The sequence below is a fragment of the Salvelinus sp. IW2-2015 genome, linkage group LG4q.1:29 (genome assembly GCF_002910315.2).
Source record: "Salvelinus sp. IW2-2015 linkage group LG4q.1:29, ASM291031v2, whole genome shotgun sequence".
NCBI lineage: Eukaryota > Metazoa > Chordata > Actinopteri > Salmoniformes > Salmonidae > Salvelinus > Salvelinus sp. IW2-2015.
Genome location: NC_036842.1, coordinates 57362240 through 57375528, shown reverse-complemented (window position 1 = coordinate 57375528; position 13289 = coordinate 57362240). Strand labels below are relative to the sequence as shown.

Below are 13289 nucleotides of genomic sequence, written 5' to 3'. Positions count from 1 at the left end.
AGGGGCTTGGACTGGGGTTGGGGCGGGGGGGTTATTGAAATGGACAGGGAATTGCTTAAGAAGAACATATTTAGCCACCCCCATTCATTTCCCAATTCTTGTGAAAGATCTCCTTAATGTGTCCCTGCACATGGCATGCACTAACGCTTGCAAGGACATGCCACGTGCATGCGCACACACACACACCCACCCCTCGAGGATCACATGAGGCCAGGGCAGAATGCCTGTCAGACACAACGGCCTCATGACAGGCCTGTCTCGTGTATTTGTATGTCGTCCTATCCAGGGGTCAGTCCCCTCCTCTCCCCTCCCGTCCCTCTCAGATGACCAGACAGCTGAGGAGCAGGGCACACGTAGGTATGTGACATCAGAGAGGGGAAAGCTGGAATGCTGTTTTAGCCTATCAGCATCTAGGATCCGAACTTACAGTTTTATCAATCCCAATTTACTCATAGGTTCCAAATACCTGTGTGTGTATGTATTGTATGTGTGCTATGTATTGTGTGTCTGTGTATCTAACTATGCCCTTCAGTGTGTCTCCATGTCTCCGGGAGAAACACCGGCCCACTCCATGCTGCCCATCTGATTGGCCAAGAGGAAGGTTCACAGAGTTCACTGTAAAAGCAACTGCGACCTCTGGTTTACGGCCCCGTACCTTGGCCAGGCCTGCTCCATGGGCCACGTAGCGCACATAGCTGGAGTTCCAATCTGGGACAGCTATGCTTGACCAGTTCAGGCAATGTCCATTCTAGCCCTGAGCCAGGTCCAGCCAGGGCAGGGTAGGATACACTGTGGAACTCAGTGTAACAGTGTGTTGACACGAGGGGAAGGAGTGACTGAGAGCACCGCCAACTTCGCCATGTGAGATCCATACTCAGACAGCCCTGGCACAGGGATAGATGGGCTGGCCGGGGAGCCAAGAAGGCATCACCCATACATTCAGGGTGAAAGACTATGTAGCGGATGAAAACCCATTATCTTTGCCTGACTTTCATAGCAGAAAAAAAAATATGAAAAATATTTTTTTTTCTCACCTTTATTTAACCAGGTAGGCAAGTTGAGAACAAGTTCTCATTTACAATTGCGACCTGGCCAAGATAAAGCAAAGCAGTTCGACACATACAACACAGAGTTACACATGGAGTAAAACAAACATACAGTCATAATACAGTATACATTTTTTTTGGTATACACAATGTGAGCAAATGAGGTGAGATAAGGGAGGTAAAGGCAAAAAAAAGGCCATGGTGGCGAAGTAAATACAATATAGCAAGTAAAACACTGGAATGGTAGATTTGCAGTGGAAGAAAGTGCAAAGTAAAGATAGAAATAATGGGATGCAAAGGACCAAAATAAATAAATAAATAAATACAGTAGGGGGAGAGGTAGTTGTCTGGGCTAAATTATAGATGGGCTATGTACAGGTGCAGTAATCTGTGAGCTGCTCTGACAGCTGGTGCTTAAAGCTAGTGAGGGAGATAAGTGTTTCCAGTTTCAGAGATTTTTGTAGTTCGTTCCAGTCATTGGCAGCAGAGAACTGGAAGGAGAGGCGGCCAAAGGAAGAATTGGTTTTGGGGGTGACCAGAGAGATATACCTGCTGGAGCGRGTGCTACAGGTGGGTGCTGCTWTGGTGACCAGCGAGCTGAGATAAGGGGGGACTTTACCTAGCAGGGTCTTGTAGATGACCTGGAGCCAGTGGGTTTGGCGACGAGTATGAAGCGAGGGCCAGCCAACGAGAGCGTACAGTTCGCAGTGGTGGGTAGTATATGGGGCTTTGGTGACAAAACGGATGGCACTGTGATAGACTGCATCCAATTTTTTGAGTAGGGTGTTGGAGGCTATTTTGTAAATGACATCGCCGAAGTCGAGGATCGGTAGGATGGTCAGTTTTACAAGGGTATGTTTGGCAGCATGAGAGAAGGATGCTTTTTTTGCGAAATAGGAAGCCAATTCTAGATTTAACTTTGGATTGGAGATGTTTGATGTGAGTCTGGAAGGAGAGTTTACAGTCTAACCAGACACCTAGGTATTTGTAGTTGTCCACATATTCTAAGTCAGAACCGTCCAGAGTAGTGATGTTGGACGGGCGGGCAGGTGCAGGCAGCGATCGGTTGAAGAGCATGCATTTAGTTTTACTTGTATTTAAGAGCAATTGGAGGCCACGGAAGGACAGTTGTATGGCATTGAAACTCGTCTGGAGGTTAGTTAACACAGTGTCCAAAGAAGGGCCAGAAGTATACAGAATGGTGTCGTCTGCGTAGAGGTGGATCAGAGACTCACCAGCAGCAAGAGCGACATCATTGATGTATACAGAGAAGAGAGTCGGTCCAAGAATTGAACCCTGTGGCACCCCCATAGAGACTGCCAGAGGCCCGAACAACAGGCCCTCCGATTTGACACACTGGACTCTATCAGAGAAGTAGTTGGTGAACCAGGCGAGGCAATCATTTAAGAAACCAAGGCTATCGAGTCTGCCGATGAGGATGTGGTGATTGACAGAGTCGAAAGCCTTGGCCAGGTCAATGAATACGGCTGCACAGTATTGTTTCTTATCGATGGCGGTTAGGATATCGTTAAGGACCTTGAGCGTGGCTGATGTGCACCCATGACCAACTCTGAAACCAGATTGCATAGCGGAGAAGGTATGGTGGGATTCGAGATGGTCGGTAATCTGTTTGTTGACTTGGCTTTCGAAGACCTTAGAAAGGCAGGGTAGGATAGATATAGGTCTGTAGCAGTTTGGGTCAAGAGTMMRCCCCCCTTTGAAGAGGGGGATGACTGCAGCTGCTTTCCAATCTTTGGGAATCTCAGACGACACGAAAGAGAGGTTGAACAGGCTAGTAATAGGGGTTGCAACAATTTCGGCAGATCATTTTAGAAAGAAAGGGTCCAGATTGTCTAGCCCGGCTGATTTGTAGGGGTCCAGATTTTGCAGCTCTTTCAGAACATCAGCTGACTGGATTTGGGAGAAGGAGAAATGGGGAAGGCTTGGGCGAGTTGCTGAGGGGGGTGCAGCGCTGTTGACCGGGGTAGAGGTAGCCAGGTGGAAAGCATGGCCAGCCGTAGAAAAATGCTTATTGAAATTCTCAATTATAGTGGATTTATCGGTGGTGACAGTMTTTCCTYTCRTCAGTGCAGTGGGCAGCTGGGAGGAGGTGTTCTTATTCTCCATMGACTTTACAGTGRCCCAGAWCTTTTTTGAGTTTGTGTTGCAGGAAGCAAATTTCTGCTTGAAAAAGCTAGCCTTGGCTTTTCTAACTGCCTGTGTATATTGGTTTCTAGCTTCCCTGAAAAGTTGCATATCACAGGGGCAGTTCGATGCTAATGCAGAACGCCATAGGATGTTTTTGTGTTGGTTAAGGGCAGTCAGGTCTGGAGAGAACCAAGGGCTATATCTGTTCCTGGTTCTAAATTTCTTGAATGGGACATGCTTATTTAATATGGTGAGGAAGGCATTTAAAAAAAAATAACCAGGCATCCTCTACTGACGGGACGAGATCAATATCCTTCCAGGATACCCGGGCCAGGTCGATTAGAAAGGCCTGKTCGCTGAAGTGTTTCAGGGAGCGTTTGACAGTGATGAGTGGAGGTCGTTTGACCGCTGACCCATTACGGATGCAGGCAATGAGGCAGTGATCGCTGGGATCTTGGTTGAAAACAGCAGAGGTGTATTTAGAGGGCAAGTTGGTTAGGATGATATCTATGAGGGTGCCCGTGTTTACGGCTTTGGGGTGGTACCTGGTAGGTTCATTGATCATTTGTGTGAGATTGAGGACATCAAGCTTAGATTGTGGGTTGGCTGGGGTGTTAAGCATGTTCCAGTTTAGGTCGCCTAGCAGCACGAGCTCTGAAGATAGATGGGGGGCAATCAGTTCACATATGGTGTCCAGAGCACAGCTGGGGGCAGAGGGTGGTCTATAGCAGGCGGCAACGGTGAGAGACTTGTTTTTAGAGAGGTGGATTTTTAAAAGTTCAAATTGCTTGGGTACAGACCTGGATAGTAGGACAGAACTCTGCAGGCTATCTTTGCAGTAGATTGCAACACCGCCCCCTTTGGCCGTTCTATCTTGTCTGAAAATGTTGTCGTTAGGAATGGAGATTTCAGAATTTCTGGTGGTCTTCCTAAACCAGGATTCAGACACGGCTAGAACATCCGGGTTGGCAGTGTGTGCTAAAGCAGTGAATAAAACAAACTTAGCGAGGAGGCTTCTAATGTTAACATGCATGAAACCAAGGCTATTACGGTTACAGAAGTCATCAAAWGAGAGKGCCTGGSYAATAGGAGTGGAGCTAGGCACTGCAGGGCKTGGATTCACCTCTACATCACCAGAGGAACAGAGGAGGAGTAGGATAAGGGTACGGCTAAAAGCTATGAGAATTGGTCGTCTAGAACGTCCGGAACAGAGAGTAAAAGGAGGTTTCTGGGGGCGATAAAATAGCTTCAAGGTATAATGTACAGACAAAGGTATGGTAGGATGTGAATACAGTGGAGGTAAACCTAGGTATTGAGTGATGATGAGAGAGATATTGTCTCTAGAAACATCATTGAAACCAGGTGATGTCATCGCATGTGTGGGTGGTGGAACTGAAAGGTTGGATAAGGTATAATGAGCAGGGCTAGAGGCTCTACAGTGAAATAAGCCAATAAACACTAACCAGAACAGCAATTGACAAGGCATATTGACATTAAGGAGAGGCATGCTTAGTCGAGTGATCATAGGGGTCCAGTGAGTAGTGAGGTTGGTTGGGGTAACGGCGATTCAGACAGCTAGCCGGGCCATCGGTAGCAAGCTAGCATAGGATGGAAGTCTGATTTTAGCCACCTCGTGCGTTTCCGACGGTAGATTAGTGGGGTTCCGTGTGGTAGAGAGGATCAATCCAATTGTAAAAATTGACTCTTCTCCTTAGGGCATGGGTATTCAACATGGGGTCTCGGAGGTACTGCAGGGGGTTACGCGATAATACTTGGAATAATGCAATCTTTATTTCTCAACTCCTAATATTGACCAAATTAGACTAATTGGAGTTAATTACACGCAGTAGCTGACATTGCCTTTGAAAAAGCACTAGCGAGTACCAGTCGCGGCAAGTGCCTCTGGCTGCTTGTAAGCTTTCTTGACTTTTTGCCAACACATGGCTAACCTTTGTTTAACCATGTGTTTGGAGTAGGCTGTTAGAGTTTACACTTCATCTTCCAATTACAGACGTAGGATCTTAATTTGAGCCAGTTTGCTACAGTAGGAAAATAATCCTGCACCAAAAGGAAATGTGTATTATTATCTGGATTATAATTAATGGAGATTTTTGTTGGGGTTGATACATTTTCCGTAAGGMAAAATTAAGTGAATTTTTAAAGTGGAAAATACAAACTTTAGAAGCCTTTTTAAATCTCCTACATGACCACAAGTTTGACATTTCCTTCAATGCAGGAAAGTTCTCCAGCAACAGGGTGATCAAATGAAGATCCTTCATCTGCATAATTGCACATTTACTGCACTGCTGGAGCTAGAAATACAAGCATTTCGCTGCACCTGCTTTAACATCTGCTAAATCTGTGTAGACATTTGGATTTGATAACGTAGGGAGGTCAAAATAATGAAAAAAAATATTGACCAAATATATTAATTTTAAAATGTTGATTCATTCTTTTCCCCCCCCCCCATTACCATTCAAAGGCTCAGAAGTAATACAGTAACAATGTTAAAGTTTATGGGGTCAGCACATAGACCACCTCCTTTTGGGTTACAACTAAAGACTGGGATATGCTGACTTAGCGGTAGTGGTATGTGCATCATAATAAGACCAAAACGACATTATCTTACAGTGTGATCTAGTTGCCTTCCGGTGGCAGATTGAGATCTCCTCTGTCCTTCAGTGACTTGTGACAAAACACATAAGTCTTGGGTTGCTCTTCAACAGGCCCAGAAATAATTAACCAAGATTAACCAGTGTCCTTGTTGTACAATATGTGTTGGAGTGCACTCTGACCAGGTGTGTGTTTATGTAGGCATATATTTATGTGTGTGTGTATGTGCATGCTCTGTGTGCGTGCATACGTGTGCGTGTGTGTGCGTGTGTGTGATGGCTGGTCACTCACCTTGCAGCCCTCACAGGCGTGAACTCCATAATGGTATCCGGAGGCGCGGTCGGCACACACCCGACACTCCAGGTTCAGAGAGGTGGAGGAGAACTCCTCCAGCCCTGCAGCCGCCCCATAGCCCCCTGACGACGGGCTGGATGCAGGGGTCAGAGCATCTGGAGAACACACACACGCACGCAGGCACATTAATAAAGTCATGCCCAGATAACAGACACACACACACACACACTTATAACCAATGAACCTGGAGACATTGATATTCCTATTAGTGTCTTGGCTGTGAAGCCTCTTTGCTGGCAGAATATGTGCACCAGTGGAAAGTCACTGGTGTCTCATACCTTTGGCCCAACACAGAGGAAGAGCACATGTAATATGTGTTCCATGACATCTCTATAAATACGTAGAGACAGTCATACACACCACTAAAAGTGGACGAGCAACACTTCTAAATTCAGYGGATGAGTCAAATATTGACCCATGATACACACACTGTATCTTTCTTGTTACCTGAATACAAAACACACCATTCCAGGGATGGTGCAAAACAGAGCAGCACTAAGTCATCCCACATGAGGTGGGTGAGAGAAGCCAAATACATTTTGGGATAAATATTGGACTAACTGCACGTGACACACACACAAATACTCTACAGTCTACACTGTAACCAGGAAGAGAATATCACGTCACAGATACTGTGTCTGCTTCTTCTTCCCCCCTCTCTCCCTCCTTCTTCACTCCATAAACCACCATAAACAACCAGTACTTCTCCAACACTCTCTCCATTACTTTTCCATGATATCATCATTGTTATTTTCCATGAAGCCCCCTCCTCCACTCCTCTTCCCCCTCTTAGTCCCTATCCCATTTTCCCAATACACCACCCCCTCTTTGCCTCTATGTTTACGTTCCAGTCACTGTTTCAATTCTATTTGCATAATAACTAATACGTAGTAACATATTTGTTAACACATCCCAGTGGTTTCTATTAGACACAAAACAACACAATGTTTACAAAAATATTATTTAGGCACAGCAAATTGACCAGTGTTACCAAGTGTTAATTTTTCAGTGTAACATTTCTAGTGTTCAATTAACTTTCTAAGAGTGAATTTAACACTCATTGGTGTAAAAGAACCCCCAGTGTTGGTGTTAATAACCAGTGTTGAGTGTGAGAGTGTGTACTCTGTGGAGAATAAAATCAAAACCCCGTCCATCATTATCATATTTCCCAGCATGCTCTGCTGCAGCTTGATTTTTTTAGGATTGTTTTTAATATCTGTGTTTTTGTATGTACATTGATTGATTGATCTTATGCTACACAAAGATAAATAACATCATTTTTTTCTAAACTAATCCAATCAGTTAGTTAGATGTATTGCAATCGTTACTGAAACGGTTGTTCTAGTTTAAGTTGTGGGTGAATAAAAATTAAAACTGTTGGCTGTCCTAACTCTGGCTGGATTCCAGTAGGAATTAGACATCACTTTGTAAGACAGCATAAGGTGACTTGTAAACCAGGAGGTTCCTAACACCACTGATTAGGATAGAACCTGGCAGTCAAAGTAAGGCCTTATGATATGTGTAATGTATTGTCATAAATTTACAGTAGGAACTCACTTGGCGAAGTCCACAGGACTGGAAATGAATGACTTCACTAGTCGTGGTACCTTGTCCCTCTCTCGGTCTCTCTCTCTACCACACCTGCTGTCTCGACCTCTGAATGCTCGGTTATGAAAAGCCAACTCCTGAGGTGCTGACCTGTTGCACCCGCTATAATCACTGTGATTACTATTTAACTCTGCAGGTCATCTGCAGTATGAACATCTTGAAGAGTGATCTAGCCTCAATGGCCATGTACTCTTAGAATCTCCACCCGACACAGCCAGAAGAGGGCTGGCCACCACTCAAAGCCTGGTTCCCATCTAGGTTTCTTTCTAGGTTCCAGCCTTTCTAGGAAGTTTTTCCTAACCACCGTGCTTCTACWTTGCTTGCTCTCTTGCGTTTTAGGCTTGGTTCATGTAAAGACACTGTGACAACTGCTGATGTAAAAAGGACTTTATAAATACATTTGATTGATTGACTTGTAAATATTATTGTAATGTCTTTAACCCAACACTGTGCGACTTTGTCAAGAGATACTGACCTATTGGTTTAATGATTAAAAATACTACATGAGGTGTTATTGCAGTTTTCATTCCCTAACACTGACAAAGTGTAACAGTGCCAGTACTAAGCACAGTGTTAATTTAACACTCAAAAGTGTGGATTCGTATAGACACTGGCCCTTAGTTAAATTTAATACTGTCAGTGTTTATTTAACACTGACTAATTTGCTGTGGGGGAATGTGAGTCCAAAATGGCATCCTATTCCCTATAGACTAGGGCCCTGGTCAAAAGTAGTACACTATATAAGGAATAGGGTACAATGTGAGACTCAGCTTGTGAGTTGAGGAATGTGTGAGGATTTAGGAATTCTTCTGTGGAAGTGTGGGGAAGAGGAGAGTGGCCTCAGGGTGTGAATATGTAGGTCAGACAGACATTTACAGAACAGATAACCCCTCTGCCAAAAGCAGCTCTGTTGCCTTGAGGTAAGGTCAGAGGTTAAACAAGCCGAGTGTCCTCTCTTAACCCTCTGAGTCAGGGTTAATTACAGATTAGCTATGTGAGGAGGGGTCCTGAATGATCAGGTAATATATGGTCAAACGATAACAACGTAGAGCTGGCTTGCGAAAGGATTACTACAACGTAGGCTACTCATTCTTTCTTTAAAGGAAAACTAACAAGAAATACAATTGGGTGAGAAACTATGAGAAAATATTGGACAGGCCCACTAGGGAAACCATAAGGCACTTGAATGATCTAGTTTTCCATAAGAGAAGGTAAGTCAAAGGGGAATACGTCATAACATGTGTGAGACAGTAGTAACCAATAAACCAAACACATCCCACTACCTCACATTGCTGAAGATACACATCCAGCGGTAGCCTCAAGGTTAGAGAAACGGGCCAGCAACCAGAGGGTTGCCAGTTCCAATCAAATTCCAGTGCTGATGGGGGGCTGGGTCTGTCGGGGAGTGAGCTGGCAACCACCGATGTTCCCTTGAGCAAGGAAATTAACCCCTTAAACTGCTCATTGGGTGCGCCAACCTAATGTGTGTTGTGTGTATATTAGGGGGGGGGGGGGGGTTTGATGAAAACAAATGTCCATCTTGTGTGGAATAATAAAGTATACACTCAACGGCCAGTTCCCAAAAATGTACTGCTCCTACAGACAGTGAGTCATGTAGCCGTGGCTTGTTATATTAAGCAAGCAGGCAGACAGGCATCGAGGCATTCGATTGAACGTTAGAATGGGAAAAATGAGCGACTTTGAGCGTTGTATGATTTGTTGGTGCCGGATCCAGTATCTCAGAAACGGCCTCCTGAGCTTTTCATACACGACAATGACTACGGTTTACCAAGAATGGAGCGAAGAAAGAAAAGAAAACATCCAGTCAGCGGCAGTCCCGTGGGCGAAAACAGCTCGTTGACGAGAGAGGTCGAAGGAGAATGGCAAGAATCATGCAAGCTAACAGGTGGGCCACAAACAGACAAATAACTGCGCAGTACAGTGGTGTACAGCGCAGTACAGTACAGAACGGCATCACGGAACGCACAACTCATCGATCCTCGTCACAGATGGGCTATTGCAGCAGACGACCACACCGGGTTCCACTCCTAAAACAAGAAGAATCGACTCCAGTGGGCGCGCGATCACCAACACTGGACAATTGAGGCGTGGAAAAATAGAGCATATTTGGGATGAGCTAGAACGGGCTGTTTGCAACATGAATGTACCGCCGTCCAGTCTGCAGCAATCGCCTATTGTCAGCATGGACCAACATCTCTGTAGAACGTTTCTGACAACTTGTAGAATGCCCCGAATAAATCAAGATGTTCTGGCTGCAAAGGGGGGTTTCTGACCCGGTACTGGATGGGTGTACCTAATAAACGGTCCGGTGAGTGTATATCTATCTTACCTAGAACGGTGGATCCTTCGGAGCCATTACTCGACTGGGACTGGTACTCAGGGACGTCCAAGGAGCTGAGGGCGTCACCATCGATGGACTGGGGGATGTCCTGCAGCTCCTCCATGCCCCCAAGGAAGTCCCCACACACCGGGCTGCCCAGCACCGAATCCTCCAGGGGGGACGGCGGCCGGTAGTGGCTCGCCATGTCGACCACAATGGAGGACAGGACCAGGGGGGGGGATTACTCATCAGACTGGAGAGACAGGAGGGGAGAGTGAGAAAGCYGGTTAGTTAATGGAGTGTCTGAACACTAACAAGCATTCCTAATGAAGTGTATCCTTGACGACAAGGATGGAACACACTCTGTTCTACATGCTATCACAGGCTCTATACACAGTCAGTTTGCACAATCGATGTACAATGAATTTGGCACAATGGTGTATGGGGCATACGTGGCCCATACAAGTAGAAGGAGCCTTCAGCTCTGCAACACATATCTAGTGACACAACACAGCCTGGTCAGGTCTGGTCCCTCAATGGACTCCTAATTTTAGAGACAGCAACCTGATCCCTCATACCCACTGTTATGGGGGAGAGGGAGGGGGAGAGGGGGGGGGGGGGGGCAAGAAATTCGTTTCTGGGCTGGGCTGGATGAGGGGAGGGGCTGGAGGGGTGATAAAGACCTAATAGTTTTGGATAGAATTTACCCTCAGTCACGGGGGAGGAGGAGGAGCTACTCCATCTGAAACCAGCTTGCAGTAAGCAGCCTGCCAGGGCTCGACCCTATTGAGGCTAAGTCTAACCTTAACAGACTCCATGCAGTACTCACGTCTATGTTGGGCTCTGGTCAATGGTGTCTAACAGTACATGCACCTTCAAAAGAGAATTCCAGCCCCACACCTCTCAATGTATTCCCATGTCACAGATATACCAATAAGAGAAATACATAGCATTTCGTTGAATCATAGTGTATAGCTGTAGATCTAAGTCAACACGGAAATGCATTGCGTTTCATTGAAGCATACTGTGGGTGTATAACAGCTGCAGGTCAAAGTAGGCACTGCAGCGGGCATTACGAACAGTGGTGGTTAACCCAGGAGAAAATAGAGCTGGCCTCATTAACTAACATAGTCCTCCTGCTCCCAGAGGTCTTCATTTAGAGGACACCTTGTTTCAGGACATTCAATTCTCTCGTTAATATGTCATCAAAGCACAGGCCTTCCCATGACATCCACAGTGCCAGGTAGTGAAGAAATACAGTACCTAGGTTAGACACTGCTGTGCCAATGTCGATAATAAACAATGAACAGAGTTGGTGTAACAGTACGCAGCAGTTGACACTGCCAATGCTGGTTCTGACTGACTGGTTGGCTGACTAACTGATTGGCTGACTGACTGACTGGCTAACTGTTTGACTGACAGACAGACTGACTGGCTAACTGTTTGACTGACAGACAGATGACTGGCTAACTGTTTGACTGACAGACAGACTGGCTGGCTGACTGATTGAATGGTTGACTTGCCCACTGACTGACTATGGCTGGCTGACTGTGGCTGGCTGACTGTGGCTGGCTGACTGTGGCTGGCTGACTGTGGCTGGCTGACTGTGGCTGGCTGACTGACTAACTAGGAGACATTGTGTAAACAGACACCTGTCACACAGGGTCCCTGGTCACAGCTCACCCTTTATGGTTAGTCTCCACAGACATGACTGACACACTCAATGACCGCATGACCCCCACCAGCAGCAGCAGCTATGCACTCCAGTACTGCCCTACTCCACTATGCCCTAGTCCAAGAATATAACTTATAAATGCCTCATGAGCTACGTTCAACTGTCATACCCCATTAGAACCCAACACATGAGCCTGTTTTACTCCATTGTTTATAAACAATGTCATTGTCAACAAACACTGTATAGCCTCAAAACATGGTAGAAATATATATAATTTTGATATCCTGGATGGTCAGTCCTTGCATCCATAGCCATAGTCTATGAATTTGAGAGTGGTTACATTTCTACAGACAAATCACTCAGCTTTTTACCAAAACACTGGGAGGGTGTCACTTTGTTATTGTTTGAACTGCAGATTACCCCTTTAACCTAGGCTGACAGATGTGAGGGGGTCAGATAAACAGAATGAGAGAGAGAGTCAGATAGAGACATTGAGAGAGAGGGATGGAGAGATTGAGACAGAGGCAGTGAGAGGCAAAGAGAGGACAGAGAGAGTAACAGAAAAACAGATCAACATAGGAGACAGTAAACAGAAAACATATCAACATAGGGAGCCACAGAGAGAGTAACAGAAAAAACAGATCAACATAGGGAGCCAGAGAGAGTAACAGAAAAACAGATCAACATAGGGAGCCAGAGAGAGTAACAGAAAAAACAGATCAACATAGGGAGCCAGAGAGAGTAACAGAAAAACAGATCAACATAGGGAGCCAGAGAGAGTAACAGAAAACAGATCAACATAGGGAGCCAGAGAGAGTAACAGAAAAACAGATCAACATAGGGAGACAGAGAGAGTAACAGAAAAACAGATCAACATAGGGAGACAGAGAGAGTGACAGAAAAACAGATCAACATAGGGAGACAGAGAGAGAGAGAGAGACAGAGAGAGAGAGAGAGACAGAGAGAGAGAGAGACAGAGAGACAGAGAGACAGAGAGACAGAGAGACAGAGAGACAGAGACAGAGACAGAGAGGGTGAAGAGGGAGAAAGGACGCCAGGCGGTTCCTACGGTAACAGCAGTGCTTTGTCCCAGAGGTCAACCAAGCCTGCTGAGGGCTCTGGAGGGCTCTTGTCCACATACTGCACAGAGGACAAGCAAGGTCATCTGCATGCGTGTATGTATGCGTGCGTGCAAGTGCGTGTGTGTTAGGGTTGTGAGGGGGAGGGGAGGGCTCTGGTCTAACCCCGGGGGACTGACAAAATACCTCTCCTATCAGCCACTGGGATAGCCAAAATCTGGTGGGGAAAACATTCCAAAACAACAATCTATTACCACTACAAGAGTCTCAGAAAGGTGTACTAGGAACAGAAACAGAGAAAGGTGTACTAGGAACAGAAACAGAGAAAGATGTACTAGGAACAGAAACAGAGAAAGGTGTACTAGGAACAGAAACAGAGAAAGGTGTACTAGGAACAGAAACAGAGAAAGGTGTACTAGGAACAG

The 13289-nt window shown here is 45.7% G+C and overlaps 1 protein-coding gene across 4 annotated transcripts in view; it reads right to left on the bottom strand.

Moving 5' to 3' along the window:
- Nucleotides 1-13289, bottom strand: part of pparab (peroxisome proliferator-activated receptor alpha b) — a 62457-nt gene that overhangs the window by 14566 nt on the left and 34602 nt on the right. For 3 of the 4 annotated variants that reach the window (XM_023985138.2, XM_023985139.2, XM_070442979.1), the window contains exons 2-3: nt 10120-10363; nt 6099-6256 (exon numbers count right to left, since the gene is read on the bottom strand). In XM_023985138.2, coding sequence (XP_023840906.1) covers nt 6099-6256; nt 10120-10315 — 354 coding nt within the window. In that variant the 5' untranslated portion in view covers nt 10316-10363. Of the gene's footprint in view, nt 1-655; nt 741-6098; nt 6257-10119; nt 10364-13289 lie in introns of those variants that run through there. The other variant, XM_023985140.2, reaches the window with a different exon arrangement.